Genomic DNA, 19063 nt, shown 5'->3' with positions numbered 1-19063 from the left:
CCGAGGAGGGGCCAGAGATGGCCCCTTTGTGCCGATCATGGCGTTGCTGAATGCCTCGAGGTCGAGGCATTACAGCAACGCCGTTTCGGTGCAGAAAGCGAAAATAGTTCGCTTTCTGCACCCGCTTAAAGACGTGCCGGTCCTGGCACGTCAATTGTCATCAAGGGGTTAACAAACAATTGTTCACATAGTTTAGATGAATTAACATTTACTGGTAACATTTACCTATAGGGTCGTCTTATATTCAGGCTTTTTCTTTTTTTCATAAATTAATATTCGGATTTTGGGGGGGGTCGTCTTATAATTGAGCAAATACGGTATATATATATATATATATATATATATATATATATATATATATATATATATAAGCAAGCAACTAGTTAAACATTTGCAGCTTCTTCTTGCAACTTAGTATCAAGCACTACAAAAAAGAACAACATATTTTGATATGTGTGTGTGTATGTGTGTGTGTGTGTGTGTGTGTGCAGTGGCGGAACTACCGGGGTCGCAGGGGTCGCGACTGCGACCGGGCCCCGGTGGCAGGGGGGCCCAAGCCAAGGGGCCGCCCGAAATCGGGCCCCGGCGGCAAGGGGCCCCAAGGTCTATGAGTTATAGACGGCCGTAGAGGCCGCATAGGCCCAGTCAGGACCAGACTGACTGGGCCTATGCGGCCTCTACGGCCGTCTATAACTCAGGGCAAAAGGGGCACTTGCCCCTTAACCCTGCAGCAGCTGCTACCGGGCCCGCCACTCTAGGGGGCCCGGGCAACCCCCACGATTAATTCCGCGGGGGGCCGCTACTTACTGGCAGACGAGGATGCCGGGGGACGCAGGAATCCAACAGTCACGTGACGTACGTGACGTACGTCACATGACCCTGCTGCGCATCTGCTTCCCCCTATGCACTGAACAAGTTGGTCTGCGAGCGCCGAGCGGCACATACTTTTTACATCTTCGGTTGTTCAGGTAAGGGGAGGCTGCATGAAGGAGTATTTGAGATTGAGTGAGAGAATTAATGAATATCTGTGAAGGAGTGAGTGAATGAATGTTTGTGAATGAGTATATGTAAATGAGTATCTGAATGAGGGAATTAATGAGTATCAATGTATGAATATTTGAATGATTGAATGGATTATCTGTGAATTAGTGAGTAAATATTTGTGAATTAATATATATGTGTGTGTGTGTGTGTGTGTGAGAGATAGCATGGATGTGTAAGGGGGGGGGCAAAGATGCCACAGGAGGGCTGTTTTGGGGCCAAAAATGCCACAGGAGGGCTGTTATGGTGGCAAAGATGCCACAGGCGGGCTGTTATGGGGCCAAAGATCCCACAGGCGGGCTGTTATGGGGCCAAAGATGCCACAGGAGGGCTGTTATGGTGGCAAAGATGCCACAGGAGGGCTGTTATGGTGGCAAAGATGCCACAGGAGGGCTGTTATGGTGGCAAAGATGCCACAGGCGGGCTGTTATGGGGCCAAAGATGCCACAGGCGGGCTGTTATGGGGCCAAAAATGCCACAGGCGGGCTGTTATGGGGCCAAAGATGCCACAGGCGGGCTGTTATGGGGCCGAAGATGCCACAGGCGGGCTGTTTTGGTGGCAAAGATGCCACAGACGGGCTGTTTTGGTGGCAAAGATGCCACAGGAGGGCTGTTATGGGGCCAAAGATGCCAAAGGCGGGCTGTTATGGGGCCAAAGATGCCACAGGAGGGCTGTTACGGTGGCAAAGATGCCACAGGAGGGCTGTTATGGTGGCAAAGATGCCACAGGTGGGCTGTTATGGGGCCAAAGATGCCACAGGCGGGCTGTTATGGGGCCAAAGATGCCACAGGCGGGCTGTTTTGGTGGCAAAGATGCCACAGGCGGGCTGTTTTGGTGGCAAAGATGCCACAGGCGGGCTGTTTTGGGGCCAAAGATGCCACAGGAGTGCTGTTTTGGGGCCAAAGATGCCACAGGAGGGCTGTTTTGGGGCCAAAGATGCCACAGGAGGGCTGTTATGGTGGCAAAGATGCCACAGGCGGGCTGTTATGGGGCCAAAGATGCCACAGGCGGGCTGTTATGGGGCCAAAGATGCCACAGGCGGGCTGTTATGGTGGCAAAGATGCCACAGGAGGGCTGTTATGGTGGCAAAGATGCCACAGGAGGGCTGTTATGGTGGCAAAGATGCCACAGGCGGGCTGTTATGGGGCCAAAGATGCCACAGGCGGGCTGTTATGGGGCCAAAGATGCCACAGGAGGGCTGTTATGGTGGCAAAGATGCCACAGGCGGGCTGTTATGGGGCCAAAGATGCCACAGGCGGGCTGTTATGGGGCCAAAGATGCCACAGGCGGGGTGTTTTGGTGGCAAAGATGCCACAGGCGGGGTGTTTTGGTGGCAAAAATGCCACAGTCAGGCTGTTTTGGTGGAAAGATTATTTATGTATTCAAAGAAAAAGGGGCGCATGTACAAAAAGGGCCCTATGTACATGCGCCCCTTTTTCTTTGATTATGCCCTTTGAACATGCGCCCCTTTTTCTTTGATTTTTTTACAGAAATGATTCAATATGTAAATTGAATTTGTTGAAAAAAAATTGTTGGGTAAAAATCATGTTTTTTTGGGGGGGTGGGGGGCCCTTAACAGATTCTCGCACCCGGGCCCTGAGGGGTCTAGTTACGCCCCTGTGTGTGTGTGTATGTGTGTGTGTGTGTGTGTGTATGTGTGTGTGTGTCCATCATCCAAACAAACAAATGGTTTTGGAATAGCAATATGCTACTCGTACGTATTGCCCTATACATTGCACAAAATAAACAAAACACAAAAATATTGGGTGTTTCTAAACCCAAGACAGATAGAATTTAGCAGCTTTTGTAGATGAGTAAAAGATTTTTCAAATAAAAGTAAAAAAGGTGCTTTTTTAAAAATTTTCACCATGTTCTTTTTTTCTTAAATTACATATTATCAAAATGGTATCTAAAGAAAGCCCTCCGGAGCACCGCAAAAACGTTAAAAAGGCTTTTGTCACAGAGCACAAAAAAACGCTATGTCCTTAAGGGGTTAAAGATACGGATTCTATTAAAAGAGAAAACAATCAAAGAAATTCAAGCAATCTCCTAACCCCCTAGCCCATCCCACAACCAACCTAATCCCTTACCTCACAACCCGGAGGTTGCGTTACTACAGCGTCATGATAATCTTTAAAATTGACCAAAGAGAACAGACATCCGAGTGCTGGGCTGTGTAAACCAATGTATCCTGGGTGTGGGCGGAAATTGGGGCTCACTCTACGCATGCGCTTTATGGTCCGCCATATTTTCTCTTTCCTTTTCCTTTTTTTTTTTTTTTTTCTTTTTTTTTTTTTTCACAATCCAGTGACGCCAGAAATCCTTCTTTTTTTTTTTATTATTATAAAAAACAAAAAGCTGGGAACGTCCGAACTGGGATACGGAACGAGCTCCTCATTCATTTGGCCTGAGCGTAAAGCGTCTAGAAGTAAGTAAATGCCCACTGCCTCTCAATATCGGTTTTACAAGCTTTTGCCCGGGAAATCGTGAGCCGTGGGTAGGCTCAAATGCGGCCTACATCACTACCGCCTGTTTGACTCCACAGACTGGTCTTTGTTCCCAGGAAAACAACTCTTTGTGGTGCGGTATAATGCTCTTAAACGGGTCAGTGTAGTACTGCAGAAGTTAAGTGTGAGTAATCAAACGCAGCACTCCCAGGACTTCCCGACTTATCGTTTTTTGGCCTAGTCTCGTGTGGTTTTATTGCTTTTGTATTCTTCTTTGATGTCGGCGCATTCCCAGAACTCAGACTATCTGTTTTAGCAGCTGGGTATAACTCTGAGCTAATCGATCTAATGCCGGAACAATTGAGCCTGGTAATACGGGAATGGTGTGCATAATGCATGCTAGACTACTAGCATCCCTTGGTAAATTGGGTACCTCGGTCACGAACGTAAACACGAGACTGTTACTACTATGTTAATAGTTGCGATGGCGGTATTTCTTTCTCTGTGTGTGCTTTTGAGCTTTAGGCTCTAGTTTAGGGATCACGCGAAACTGTTAACACTATATTGAATGTTTTTATCTGAACTAACATTCAGTTACTTGTGGTTTGATTCACGTTTAGCATTTCATATCTTTTTGGGCTTGAATATTAAGGCTTTAGGCACATAAGTTACGGAATAAAGTGGTTCACCGAATAAAGTGGTCACATTTTAACTTGTTAATCAGGAGAAAGGATAGTACTATAGCCAGTGGAATAGACGCAAGTCAAGGCACTTTTGCAATAAAGAAATCACAAAGGTTGTGTTAAAATGGCCTAATTTTTTGGCACACTTTTTAACTGTGCAACTTGGTTATGTGTTCTCTCTGTTAAAAGTGCACTCCAGCCTACACTTTTTAATTCATGTGATAGCTGAGCAGTCACTTAATATTTTTTTTGTGAATTGAATGGTCAATTAGTGGCATTAGAGGAGGCATTGCACTAGGGACCTGTCCTGTACTCTCTTTTAAAAGAAAGTTATTTAAGATTCATGCGTTGGCATAAATTCAAAGTAGTGTATTGTCCTGAGTATAGGCCACAACCCTATAGTTTGGCGCTAATCTAAAGAAAATTTCTTTAACAAGTAAAACTCATTACTAGAAGGCTAAAACAGTATTTGTTGCACTTCTGTCATTGTTCACCTGTCCGCGTGTTTTCTGGCTTGTTAGGTGTACTTCCGCAAAAGAGCGGAGTCGCAGGGAAACTCTCCCCTTGTTCCTCCAATGGAGACGGGAGTTGTGCCCGAAAGTTCCGTCCTTTTGCGTAAGTGCACTTGTGGCCTGACAGACATGGGGACAAACAGACGAAGAATAAGATACAAGAGAAAAAGCAGAAATCAGACAGGGACACGGAAGTGGTCTACCGATAAGGATGAGAATATCTCAACCCCAATTTTAATTAGTGGAAAATGTGTCCTGTAATAGGGGCAATACAGTACTTAAAAAGTGCATAGTACACTAAACTGTGTTTTAAAACAACTCTACCTTTCTAGATTCCTGTGCATGGTATTGTGCATATTATTGCTATTAGAAGATTTTGACTACGGCTGGTAGTATTAGAATTTAACCCTGGAAACGGTTAAAATACCAGTATTTGAAATACCCTGCTGTGTCTTGTTTTGAAAGATATATGGTTTGAAGGGATACATTGAATTGACCGGCTTCAAAGATTTCCCAAATAGGACATTGGACAGAATTTTCAACATGTCAAAATTGAAAGTTGAAAAACTGAATTGCGCATGCCCCAAATCTGGCCTATTTTCCCCTCAAATAACCTGACAAACCTATGCATGGGTGGTATCACTAAAGAGATGTTGCTAAACACATTGTGGGGTGTTTGGCAGTGACATATAGCAGGAACTGTAATTTCATTAGGGCTGCAACTAACTATTATTTTAATAATCGATTAGTTGGCCGATTACTTTGTCGATTAATCGGATAAAAAAATACATTATTTTAAATTGAAGAAAAATTGCAATAAAAAACGTACAATTTACACTTTCATCTCTTTATTGCAATGGCCTCTCTCTATTCACCTTCTTATTTTACTGACATAATAAAAGCTACAAGAACCCAAACACAGTGCTTCTCAAACTAGGTTTTAATACAAAGTTAATAGTAAATATTAATTCATATGTTGGCTATTTTTCATATTTAATAAAAACTGAGAAAAAAGCCTTGTTTAAATTTTTTTATTTACCAAACTGCCCCCAGTTATGCACATCTGACCCCCAGCTTGCCACTCTGCCCCCATATATGCCTTATACCTCTTATATGCCAGATTCCACTGTGCCCCCTGATATGCCACTGTGCCCCTGATATGCCTTATATTCCTTATATGCCAGTGATATGCAACTGAGCCCCCTGATATACCTAATTTGTTTTATGCCCCCCTGATATGCCTAATATCGATATGTCTTATACCCACTATATGCCACTGAGCCCCCTGATATACCTTTTACCCCCAGATATGTTTATGCCCCCCTGATATGCCTAATATCCATATGCCTTATACCCCCTATATGCCCTAAAAATTCATAATACCCCCCACACACTACTATAACTCACCCATACACCACTCTGGCCCCTCCCCTCCCATACACCACTCTGGCCCCTCCCCCTCCCATACACCACTCTGCCTCCTCCCCCTCCCATACATCACTTTGCCTCCTCCCCTCCCATACATCACTTTGCCTCCTCCCCCTCCCATATACCACTCTGCCTCCTCCCCTCTCATACATCACTTTGGCTCCTCCCCCTTCCATACTCCACTCTGCCTCCTCCCATACACCACTCTGGCTCCTCCCCCCTCCCATACTCCACTCTGCCTCCTGTGAACCTGACAAGACACCAGGGAGCCGGGTAGAGAGGCAGAGTGGCGTATGAGAGGGGGAGGAGCCAGAGTGGTGTATTGGAGGGTGGCTCCCATACACCCCTCTGACTCCTCCCCCCTCCCATAAACCGCTCTGCCTCTCTACCCGGCTCCGTTACTGAAGGCACTTTCATTGCAGCTTCATAGAAGCCACAGTGTAAGTGAAGGGCAGTAACGGAGTCTGTCTGTGCGATGCAGACCCCCACCGGCTATCAGAGAGGATGATTCTCTGTCAGCCTGTGGGGGTCTGCATCGCACAGACAGACTCCGTTACTCACCTTCACTTACACTGAGGCTTCTATGAAGCTGCAGGGAAAGTGCATGTCAGTAACGGTGCCGGGTAGAGAGGCAGAGTGATGTATGGGAGGGGGGAGGAGGCAGATGGGAGGGGGAGAGAGACGGAAGTGAGAGACCGGCCGACAGTGAGGGGAATCCAGGTCTCCTGCAGCGTTGCGGGGGATCTGGATTCCGGTGTTATAATCCGATCTCTGTTTGAGGTCGGATTATATAAGGAGAGGAGTTTTTCAGAGCATTTGCTCTGAAAAAAACCTCTTTTTATAATCGATAAAAATCGATATATATATATATATATTAGGGCTGCAACTAACGATTATTTTCATAATCGATTAGTTGGCCGATTATTTTTTCGATTAATCGGATAAAAAAAAATGAATGTAAATTTTTCTTTTATTTAAAATAATTTAATAAACAAATGATGTTAAATACAAACAGCAGAATAAAAAAAAACTGCATTTCTTGTCTTTATTTCCCAACCAGCCCCCCCAATTTATGCACATTTGAGCCCAGACTTGCCACGCTGCCTCCCACATATGCCACGCTGCCTCCCACAAATGCCACGCTGCCTCCCACAAATGCCACGCCACGCTGCCTCCCACATATGACACGCCACGCTGCCTCCCACAAATGCCACGCTGCCTCCCACATATGCCGCTCCACGCTGCCTCCCACATATGCCGCTCCACGCTGCCTCCCACATATGCCGCTCCACGCTGCCTCCCACATATGCCGCTCCACGCTGCCTCCCACATATGCCGCTCCACGCTGCCTCCCACATATGCCGCTCCACGCTGCCTCCCACATATGCCGCTCCACGCTGCCTCCCACATATGCCGCTCCACGCTGCCTCCCACATATGCCGCTCCACGCTGCCTCCCACATATGCCGCTCCACGCTGCCTCCCACATATGCCACTGTGCCTGATACACCTTATACCCCCTGATACACCACTCCATCCTCCCCAGACATGCCACACTGCCTCCCAGACATGCCACTCCACTCTACCCCCAGATATGCCACTGTGGCCCCAGATATGCCTTATACACCCTGATACACCACTCCGTCCTCCCCAGACATGCCACACTGCCCTCCCCACATATGCCTTAAATAATGTATATGCCTTATGCCCCCAGATATGTCACTCTGTCCTCCCCAGATATGCCCAATATCTCATAGCCCCCTCAGAGTCACAGACCAGTTCGTATCACACTGACACCATACTTTTATAAATAAGTACTAGGTTAATCTTCACGGCCCCCAGGATTTAGATTCCCCTTAGTTTGGCCCCCCTTTATTTCTAACTGCACCTTAAGTTAACTTTATTAAATTAATTAAATTAACCCTCAGTCCTCATCATTAAATTAACCCTAAACACCCCATTAACCATAACTACCCCTAAATTAACTCTAAATACTCCATCAAAACAACTACCCTAAATTAATCCTAAACACCCCATTAACCATTACTGCCCCTAAATTAACCCTAAACACCCCATTAACCACAGCATCCCCTAAATTAACCCTAAAGACCCTGTCAACCACAACAGCCCCTAAATTAACCCTAAACACACCATTAAGCACAACTGCCTCAAATTAACCCCAAACACCCCATTAACCACAGCTGCTCCTAAAACAACCCTAAACACCCCATTAACCATAGCTGCCCCTAAATTAACCCTAAACACCCTATTAACCATAACTGCCCCTAAACACCCCATTAACCATAGCTGCCCCTAAAACCCCATTAACCATAACTGCCCCTAAATTAACCCTAAACACCCCATTAACCATAACTGCCCCTAAATTAACCCCCACCTCCCCTAACTTTCAGTAGCCCAAATATTAATTTTATACTTACAGTTAGATGAGTGTCACAGCCATGTGGTTCTGGCCTTCTGGGAGAAGGAAGGGGCGGGCCAGTTGTCACAGTGATTACAGGGAGGGACTGGTAAGTAGGAGCTGCTGCTGTGAGTCAGACTAAACGGATTATATAATGAGGGGTATTTTTCAGAGCGTTTGCTCTGAAAAAACCCTCATTTTATAATCGATAATCGATTCAACTAATCGATAATGAAATTCGTTGGCAGGGGACCTGTATCCTACTGTCTGATACGCTCAGACAGCCTCCCCTGCCAGCACTTCTCACGGGGGGGGGGTGCCGGCACGGGAGGTTGTCTAAGCGTCCGCACGATACATTTTACACCCCCCCCCTCAACTTACCAGAGAAGACTCCCGGGTGTCTTGCGGGGCTGGCGGAAGACATCTACGCAATACGCGTATACAACTTCCGGTCCCGGCACTTCCGCTGAGTGCCGGCACCGGGAGTTGAATACGCGATTTGCATAGATGTCCCCCTCCGGCCCCGCAAGACACCCGGGAGTCTTCTCTGGTAAGTCGGGGGGGGGGGACAGAGTGGGAGCATATCTCGATTGGGGAGGACAGAGTGGCAGCGTATCTCGGAGGGGGAGGACAGAGTGGCAGCGTATCTCGGGGGGGGGGGACACCGATCACACTCATCTCTATGCAAGTCCCCACAGTCCCCATATGCCTGCAGGGGAAATCCTGTCCTCCGATGACCTTCTGGGTGACGTCAGCGGTGACGCAACCCGGAAGGGAATGCGCGATCGGTGTTTAAAAATATAACAGTTTTCCTGCTTTTGTGCTGGAAGCTTTTACATCAGATCGGGCAGCGGAAAGCCGGCGATGCTGGCTTCTGCTGTCAGGGGGGGAGTCCAGGCTGTCAAATGTATTCCTGCCGCTGCAAGAAGGGCAGGACATACCGGTACGTCCATAGGGGATTCTTGGGATGCTTTTTTGGGCCTACTGGTACGTCTATAAGGGACTGAAGGGGTTAATTTAATTATGTTAATGGTTTAAATAATGGGCAGGACAAATGAGTAGGGCTGCAACAACTAATCGATAAAATCGATAATCGATAATGAAATTCGTTGGCAACGAATTTCATTATCGATTAGTTGAATCGATTATTATCGATTATAAAATGAGGGTTTTTTCAGAGCAAACGCTCTGAAAAATCCCCCTCATTATATAATCCGTTTAGTCTGACTCACCGTCTCACAGCAGCAGCTCCTACTTACTCCCCCTCCCTGTAATCACTGTGACAACTGGCCCCGCCCCCTTCCTTCTCCAGGCCAGAACCACATGGCTGTGACACTCATCTAACTGTAAGTATATGTGTGTGTGTGTGTGTGTGTGTGTGTATATATATATATATATATATATATATATATATATATATATATATATATATATATATATATATATATATATATATATATATATATATATATGGGCTACTGAAAGTTAGGGGAGGTGGGTGTTTAGGGTTAATTTAGGGGCAGTTAGGGTTAATTTAGGGGCAGTTATGTTAATAGGGTGTTTAGGGTTAATTTAGGAGCAGCTGTGGTTAATGGGGTGTTTGGGGTTAATTTGAGGCAGTTGTGGTTAATGGTGTATTTAGGGTTAATTTAGGGGATGCTGTGGTTGATGGGGTCTTTAGGGTTAATTTAGGGGATGCTGTGGTTAAGGGGGTGTTAAGGGTTAATTTAGGGGCAGTTATGGCTAATGGGGAGTTTAGGGTTAATTTAGGGGAATCTAAATCCTGGGGGCAGTGAAGTGACATATCTGGGGGTATAAGGCATATACAGTATATAAGGCATATGTGGGGAGGGCAGTGTGGCATGTCTGGGGAGGACGGAGTGGTGTATCTGGGGGTAGAGTGGCATATCTGGGGGTAGAGAAGTGGCATGTCTGGGGAGGATGGAGTGGGGTATCAGGGGATATAAGGCGTATCAGGCACAGTGGCAGATGTGGGAGGCAGCGTGGAGTGGCAGATGTGGGAGGCAGCGTGGAGTGGCAGATGTGGGAGGCAGCGTGGCATATGTGGGAGGCATTGTGGAGTGGCAGATGTGGGAGGCAGCATGGCGTGGCATATGTGGGGAGGGCAGGGTGGCATGTCTGGGGAGGATGGAGTGGTGTTTCAGGGGGTATAAGGCGTATCAGGCACAGTGGCATGTGGGAGGCAGCGTGGCGTGGCAGATGTGGGAGGCAGCGTGGCGTGGCAGATGTGGGAGGCAGCGTGGCGTGGCAGATGTGGGAGGCAGCGTGGTGTGGCAGATGTGGGAGGCAGCGTGGAGTGCTGTGGTAGGCAGCGTGGCATATGTGGGGGGGGGCAGCATGGCATGTCTGGGAGGCAGCGTAGCAAGCCTGGGCTCAAATGTGCATATATTGGGGGGCTGGTTGGGAAATAAAGACAAGAAATGTATTATCAAAGTTTTTTTATTCTGCTGTTTGTATTTAACATTTGTTTAGTAAATTATTTTAAATAAATGAAAAATTTACATTCATTTTTTTTATCCGATTAATCGATCGGAAAAATAATCGGCCAACTAATCGATTATTAAAATAATCGTTAGTTGCAGCCCTACAAATGAGTGACATGCTGCAGGCTGTTCGGAGGGGCTTTAAGTCTGTACTGGGCCACTGATGGTGGCTGTGGGTCTAAGTAACTAAAACCAAAATGTTATTCAGAAGAATCAGTGGTTGGTTTCTTTTTTAAGTAGGGATTTAACTTTTTGCTTTTGGTTTTTTAAATTTTTTATTTTGTTAACCAGAAAAAGAAAAGAGGCTCAAGAATAAACCAAATAAAGCAGAATTCTAAAGGGTAACCAAACCCTAATGTTAACCTACTTCAAACAGAAGTCTAAAATCCTGCTTTTAACCCCTTCAGTCCCCTGTGGACGCACCGGTACGTCCTGCCCTTCTAGCAGGGAAACAGCCTGGACTCCGCCTTACAGCAGAAGCCAGCATCTCTGGCTTTCTGCTGCCCGATCTCATGTAACAGCTTCCCGCACGAACGCCGGAAAACTGTCACATTTTAAAATGCACGATTGTGCAATCAGGCATTCCTTTCTGGGTCGCGTCACTGCTGACCTCACCTGGAAGGTCATCCGATTGCTTCGATGAGGCACAGTCTGTGGGGACTTGCATAGAGATCAGTGTGATCGCAGGGAGGAGAGTGAGAAACCATGTTATATTTATAAATATGGAGGTAAAGTATGGAGAGAAAAAATGTTTTTGCCACATATTATGACAAGATTGAATGTAGGGCTGCAACTAACGATTATTTTCATAATCGATTAGTTGGCCGATTTATTTTGTCGATTAATCGGATAAAAAAAATGAATGTAAATTTTTCATTTATTTAAAATAATTTAATAAACAAATGATGTTAAATACAGACAGCAGAATAAAAAAACTTTGATAAAATGCATTTCTTGTCTTTATTTCCCAACCAGCCCCCCCAATTTATGCACATTTGAGCCCAGGCTTGCCACGCTGCCTCCCACATACGCCACGCTGCCTCCCACATATGCCACTCCACGCTGCCTCCCACATATGCCACTCCACTGTACCCCCACATATGCCACTCCATGCTGCCTCCCATATGCCACTCCACGCTGCCTCCCACATATGCCACTCCACCCCCACATATGCCACTCCACCCCCACATATGCCACTGTGCCTGATACGCCTTATACCCCCTGATACACCACTCCATCCTCCCCAGACATGCCACGCTGCCCTCCCCACATATGCCACTCCACCCCCACATATGCCACTCCACCCCCACATATGCCACTGTGCCTGATACGCCTTATACCCCCTGATACACCACTCCATCCTCCCCAGACATGCCACACTGCCTCCCAGACATGCCACGCTGCCCTCCCCACATATGCCACTCCGCTCTACCCCCAGATATGCCACTGTGGCCCCAGATATGCCTTATACACCCTGATACACCACTCCGTCCTCCCCAGACATGCCACACTGCCCTCCCCACATATGCCTTATATACTGTATATGCCTTATACCCCCAGATATGTCACTCCGTCCTCCCCAGATATGCCTTATACCCCCCAGATATCTCATAGTCCCCTCATAGTCACAGACCCGTTCACAGCACACTGACACCATACTTTTATAAATAAGTACTGGGTTAATCTTCACTGCCCCCAGGATTTAGATTCCCCTTAGTTTGGCCCCCCTTTATTTCTAACTGCACCTTAAGTTAACTATTAAATTAATCAAATTAACCCTCAGTCCTCATCATTAAATTAACCCTAAACACCCCATTAACCATAACTACCCCTAAATTAACTCTAAATACCCCATCAAAACAACTACCCTAAATTAACCCTAAACACCCCATTAACCACAGCATCCCCTAAATTAACCCTAAAGACCCTGTCAACCACAACAGCCCCTAAATTCACCCTAAACACACCATTAACCACAACAGCCTCAAATTAATCCCAAACACCCCATTAACCATAACTGCCCCTAAATTAACCCTAAACACCCCATTAACCATAACTGCCCCTAAATTAACCCCCACCTCCCCTAACTTTCAGTAGCCCAAATATTAATTTTATACTTACAGTTAGATGAGTGTCACAGCCATGTGGTTCTGGCCTTCTGGGAAAAGGAAGGGGCGGGGCCAGTTGTCACAGTGATTACAGGGAGGGACTGGTAAGTAGGAGCTGCTGCTGTGAGTCACTGAAACGGTTTATATAATGAGGGGTATTTTTCAGAGCGTTTGCTCTGAAAAACCCCTCATTTTATAATCGATAATAATCGATTCAACTAATCGATAATGAAATTCGTTGGCAACGAATTTCATTATCGATTATCGATTTTATCGATTAGTTGTTGCAGCCCTAATTGAATGTGTATATTTCTGTTATTCATTAAATGGAGGAAAGGAAAACCTCTCATTCAGCCCTTTGGGGGAGAGGGTCTGTAACTTGTAGATCCAAAAACACTCTCTCCTTAGTAACTTCACATTAATATCGCCTTTTCTTGGTGATTGATCTATTCAATAGCTATGAAGCTCAAACACGATGCATTGCTGTTGTGATATTGCCTAACATGACGGGAGACTGGGGTGTCTCTTGTGTACCTAACCAAATTGATGTGTTCAAGAACTCCCGAGTTCTCTAACAGTTTTCCCAATATATTTTTCCCCACAGACACAACTGATCATATATAGAACACCTACACTATGGCAATTTATGAAGGACCTGATTTGAAATGTTTTTAAACCTGTTGTGTCTTTAAAACCGTTGACTGAATATATTGGCAGACCAAGTTGAGGAATTAGTAGCCGGAGGTAATGTGTAGCTGTGAAATAACATATCAATGATCTGGACCTTCCTGTGGTGATCGTGGGATTTGGTTGTTACACTTTTGATAGATACGGGACATTATATAAAATCGGCCAGTAGGTCTTAAAAATCCTCTGACTGTCCTTCCATGATGAATCCTATGTGCATCTAATAATTTTAGAGGAATTTAGACGAGGTGTGTTGGTAAGAAGCGAGTCCATGGGTGACCTTAACGTACAAGCTGACTGCTTAAGAAAACGTTTCCGAGAACGGGGTTATCCTCATAAACTCCCACTTAAAAGGGCACTAAGGTGCCTTGTTTTAAAAAATGTATGATTTGATGGGGTTAATTGAACTGGCTGGCTTCAAAGATGTCCCAAATATGGGACGTGGGCACAGAGTGACCAGATGTCTAAATGACAAAAAATACACACTTCACAAAGGTGGCCTTTTACCTGCCAAATAACCCAACAAACCCATGCATGTGGGGTATCATTGCGCTCAGATGTTACTGAACACACGGTGGGGTGTTGTTTGACACGGACAAATACCAGGAGCGGTACACTTATACCTGAAGTACATGTGTGGGGAAAAAAAAAAGACACAATAAAAGATTTACTAAGTTTTTCTTGAACTCTTCTGTGAGCCTGCCCCCTTGAGCATCACGTCTTGAAAGGGGCGGGACAAAGAGCCTCACTGAGGCACTGCCACTTAGCAGCATGGTGTGTGCAAGCCGGCCGCCTATTGAAGTCCGGCAGGCCGCATTTGGCCCGGAGGCCGCACGTTTGACGCCCGTGACCTAGGCGCCTGGGATTTGTCGAGCGGGGAAAAAAAAGAAAGCCAGAAGGTCATCGGAGGACAGGATATCCGATCACTCCGGTGAGGCACTGACCACAGTGTGGTCGGTGCACACTGTGGACCACAGTGTGGTCGGTGCAGGGTGATTGCAGGAAGGATAGTGAGAAACCATGTTTATCATTCTGCTCCCAAGCTGCAACAGGAATCTAATACATATTTTTAATTTTTGGAAAGTATGAAAATCGACAATCTCACAGTTGCTGAACTTGACATGCCATGAAAATTATAGGCTAGTTCACGGCAGAAGTTCACGCAGTTGCATGGGCAAAACTGCACTTCAAGGAAGTACAGAAATATTAATTAAATGGGTCGGGTCTCCAGACTGGTCACAAACATCTTTATCGTAAGATATGTTTGTTCTTCATTATAGCGGTGGTGGGAGGCTGATCGGTTCTCCAAAAGGTTATTGGTATGTTAACACCCAGATTGACAAGGGGAATATGGAGAGACCCCCCCCTCAACTTTATGTTCCAAGCATGTTTGAGAATGGATACTGTAGCCTGACCAACCTGAAACACGAAAATATACCCCTCAAAAAATCTCAGTTGCACAGTTCAACCAAAAATGCACTCCTCATGCAACTACCTCTAAACACCAATACAACGCCCACAAGTTATATATATTCCTTGAAAGCACTTCACCTGAGAATTTCAAAAACACCCCACTTACCTAATTGCAGTGCTGAATTTCAGGTTATTCTACCACTTCTACTGCGTGTGTGTGTGTGTGTGTGTGTGTGTGTGTGTATATATATATATATATATATAATGTATGTGTATATATATATATGTATTATGTGTGTGTTACAAAGTCACAGAAGACCCATGTATCACAAGAGTGCACAGTGACTTCACAGGTGGAACCAGGAAAATACATGATTTTGGGGTTCAAACTGCCCCTAAAGATCAAAATAACCCCCATAAACTATATAGTCCTTGAAAGTATATTGCTCAAGTTTTTCAGATACACCCAACTTACTTGATTTGCTGTGTTGTACTTTGAGTTTTTCCGCCATCTACCCCCCCCCACACACACACTGCGATGACTGCTGCATGCTGGAGTTATGGAGTGTTGATGTACTGTTAATGGAAGTGTTGGGTACTATTATATGTTGGAGTTAATGTATGTCTATAATAGGGATGACCAGATTAGGTCCCTGTGTATATGTTTGTGTTTTGAAGGGGTTAATGCGGCACGATCGCTGTTATGGAGCGAGTCAGGGCGCATGTCCACACGCTAATGTGGACACCCCCCCCCCCGAAACAGCTACAACGCAATTCTAGTTAACCCTTTCTGGACCGGGTTTTTTTCACTAGGTATGCACCAGAACCGTTTTTGTTTTTGCTATGTCTTTCTTCAACTGTAATTTCTCTCTTCTCAATTGGTGCACCCACACAAATCATATATTGTTTTTTTTCAGCACAAGTAGGACTTTCATTTGAACCCGTATTAAGCAGGGTAGTGCATTGTTTTGTTTGAAATAAACTTGAAAAAGTGAGGATTTTTTTTTTTAAAAAGCTCTTTTTTTAACAGTTTTGTATACATATAAATTGTACACACATTAAACCAATGGGGAAAAAATATCCAACATATATTCGTTAATTTGTCCTGATTTGGAAACCGCCCTATACGGCCAGGATTTTTATTTATTTTGACTAGTATAGGGCAAATATTGCAAAGAATGCATCACGTTTTTCAAACTTAATTTTTTTTCCAATTTGGCATGGTAGCCTAATAACTGCAATACTTGTCACAGATACTGATTATCCCCAAAAAATTATGTGTATGAACAGTAGATAAGCCAAGGTGTACAACTAGGGTCATTTTGACACTTTTAAAGCAGGTATTTTTTCACCACTTGCTGCCAAATTTTGGGGTATTTTTACATTTTTGTGGGGTGTTTTTTTTTTTTTTTTTGCATATGTTGCTTTATATTTCAAATTAGATTTTGTATATGCAAAATGAGTATGTGCAACTACAGACAAAAACCCCAACATCCCCTGAGGCCAAAACTGGAACATGCGCATTTCAGTTTTCAATTTTCTAATTTTCAGAAATTGGTTTTGCTGGGCCTATTGCTGGGCCTATATCCCATTTTATATCCCCCCAATTTAAATTACCCCATAAAAGTATATGTTTATGAACAGTAGACAAGTCAAGGTGTTCAACTAGGGTAATTTTGACAGCTTTCAGGCTTGTTGGTATCAAGTTTAGCCCACCGACAAATGATCAGGTAATAATTATGTGTTTTTTTTTGTTTTTGTTTCCACAATTACCCCAGATGACCCCTCTCTCTTTCTAAGGCAGGGTCATTCAGGGGCTGCCATAATGATCAGATCACTCCTATTGGCCAGGAGTGATCTGATCATCAGCCCATTTAGTAAGTTCACAGCGTCTGACCTGGAAGTACCCTGGACTTTCAGGTCAGTGCTGTTTTTTTTTTTTTTTTTTTTTCCTTTTACTCTTTCAATGCTGATGCTCCATTTGAGCACAGCATTGACTGATATGTAGTCCCCACAAACAGGGGACAAACGTTAACCCCTGTAATTTCGCAATTGTCATACACATCGCTGCACTGTTGCTCTCATGGAGCGATCGGGCAACAGCGGTGGGACCGAAGAACCCTGTCCCTGAAGCTGCCTCTGGCAGCTGGGACTCAATTGCTGGTCTGTAGACCAGCCATTGCAAGGAAGAGTCTCTTTGATCACTCCTGTAGGCTTCCATGCCTACAGTAGTGATCAAAGGGCTTGTGGAGGCTTGTTTTTGCTTCCAGGCAGACCACACCAGCAGCATAGCCCCGTACAAAATGGGTATTAACCCCTAAAGTACCGCGATCGCAGCTTTGAATGGGTTAATGCTGTCTCTCTCATTGAGCAATCAGGCAGCAGGGGGGGGATGTGTCAGGTCCCCACACTTGTGTGGGGACCCAATCAACACACAACCCCCTTCCCTGACGCTGCCTGTGGCAGCTGAAAACCCGATTGCTGATTTTCCTGCAATCACATTTTCAGCCTACATAATCACTCCGTGTGCGTGATCAAAGGCTCATGGGCGGGCTTGGGGTGGCGGTGCTGGTCTGGGCAGACAGCAGCAGCAGCGCCCCCACAGTCACCACAATTGTGGTGATGTGAGGGCATTTTTTTGGGGGATGACGTACCTGGTACGTCCCGGTCTGCAGGGAACTTTTAGCCAGGTACGTCACCGGTGCGGAAGGGGTAAATAGGTGATTGCAGGCTTAACGCTAAAAAGACACTGATCCGTCTTGGGAGGACTTACAACTGGCCATGGAGGTCTACTTCGCCAGCTACGTTTCATGTGCATAGCTGACACTTTTTAAGGGTTAAAGGGCCTGTGTGATATTGCTTGCATCGTGGGACCATGGTTTGAAAATTGTAACTGTTGATGTGGTCTTATGGCTTCATGGAGGCGTCTCTTCCTGGCTCTTGTTCAGCCCTTCTCACTATACAACCTACAAAGAATGCTATTTAGCACAATGCAATGCCTTTTGTAAGGTAAAGGGAGAATGTCAGGACAGGGAATTGATTGCATGATGCCCTGGTACAGAGGAACAGGTCCTCCTTTATATGAGGATGTTTAAAACAAACCACTTGAATCGCTAATTACCAACCAATTAAACAAAGGTGTACTTTAAGTTTTGGTATAAGCTGGGATTGGTGACAATGCCTCTTAAAAGTTAGTTAAAACATTTTTCTAACTGCAATATTTTAGTAGCCTGAGAGTGATGGGGAGCAAGAAAATATTTTTTATGCTGTTGAACCCTAATGTTTTTGTTGTCCCTTTTATTTACTTTATGTCCAACAAATTAACCATTAACTCCCTCAACGTTCTAGATCAATTTCATTTTAAATGATTGTTACTTAAATGTAGCATGTAGAAAATTAAACATCACAATTTGTTTTCTGTTTGTACAGGTGACTAAAAAAATGTCTAACGGTTATGAAGACCACATGGATGATGTATGCCGAGATGACATTGGCAGAACCAACCTGATTGTGAATTACCTTCCTCAAAACATGACCCAGGATGAGTTGCGTAGCCTTTTCAGCAGCATTGGAGAAGTTGAATCGGCAAAACTCATCCGTGATAAAGTTGCAGGTGACCAGATCAGTGTATTAAGTCTATCTGGAATTAGATAATTTTATTCTCAATTCTCACTGTTTCTCTTTAGGGCTGCAACTAACTATTTTCATAATAGATTAGTAGGCTGATTATTTTTTCGATTAATCGTAAAAAAAAAAATATGCAAATCTTTTGTTTAGAATCAGTCCATGACTAAACTGGGTGTTAAAAACAAAAAGCAGAA

At 44.9% G+C, this 19063-nt stretch overlaps 1 protein-coding gene across 1 annotated transcript in view; it reads left to right on the top strand.

The window, feature by feature from the left end:
• Positions 1-3383: 3383 nt before the first annotated feature.
• The window catches only part of ELAVL1 (ELAV like RNA binding protein 1), a 35759-nt gene continuing 20079 nt past the window's right edge, over positions 3384-19063 (top strand). The window contains exons 1-2 of the mRNA XM_053463622.1: positions 3384-3470; positions 18672-18855. Of these exons, the coding sequence (XP_053319597.1) occupies positions 18684-18855 (172 nt within the window). The 5' untranslated portion in view covers positions 3384-3470; positions 18672-18683. The remainder of the gene's footprint in view (positions 3471-18671; positions 18856-19063) is intronic.

Source organism: Spea bombifrons, chromosome 1 (genome assembly GCF_027358695.1).
Source record: "Spea bombifrons isolate aSpeBom1 chromosome 1, aSpeBom1.2.pri, whole genome shotgun sequence".
Classification (NCBI taxonomy): domain Eukaryota; kingdom Metazoa; phylum Chordata; class Amphibia; order Anura; family Pelobatidae; genus Spea; species Spea bombifrons.
This window is presented reverse-complemented; position numbering and strand designations above follow the sequence as displayed.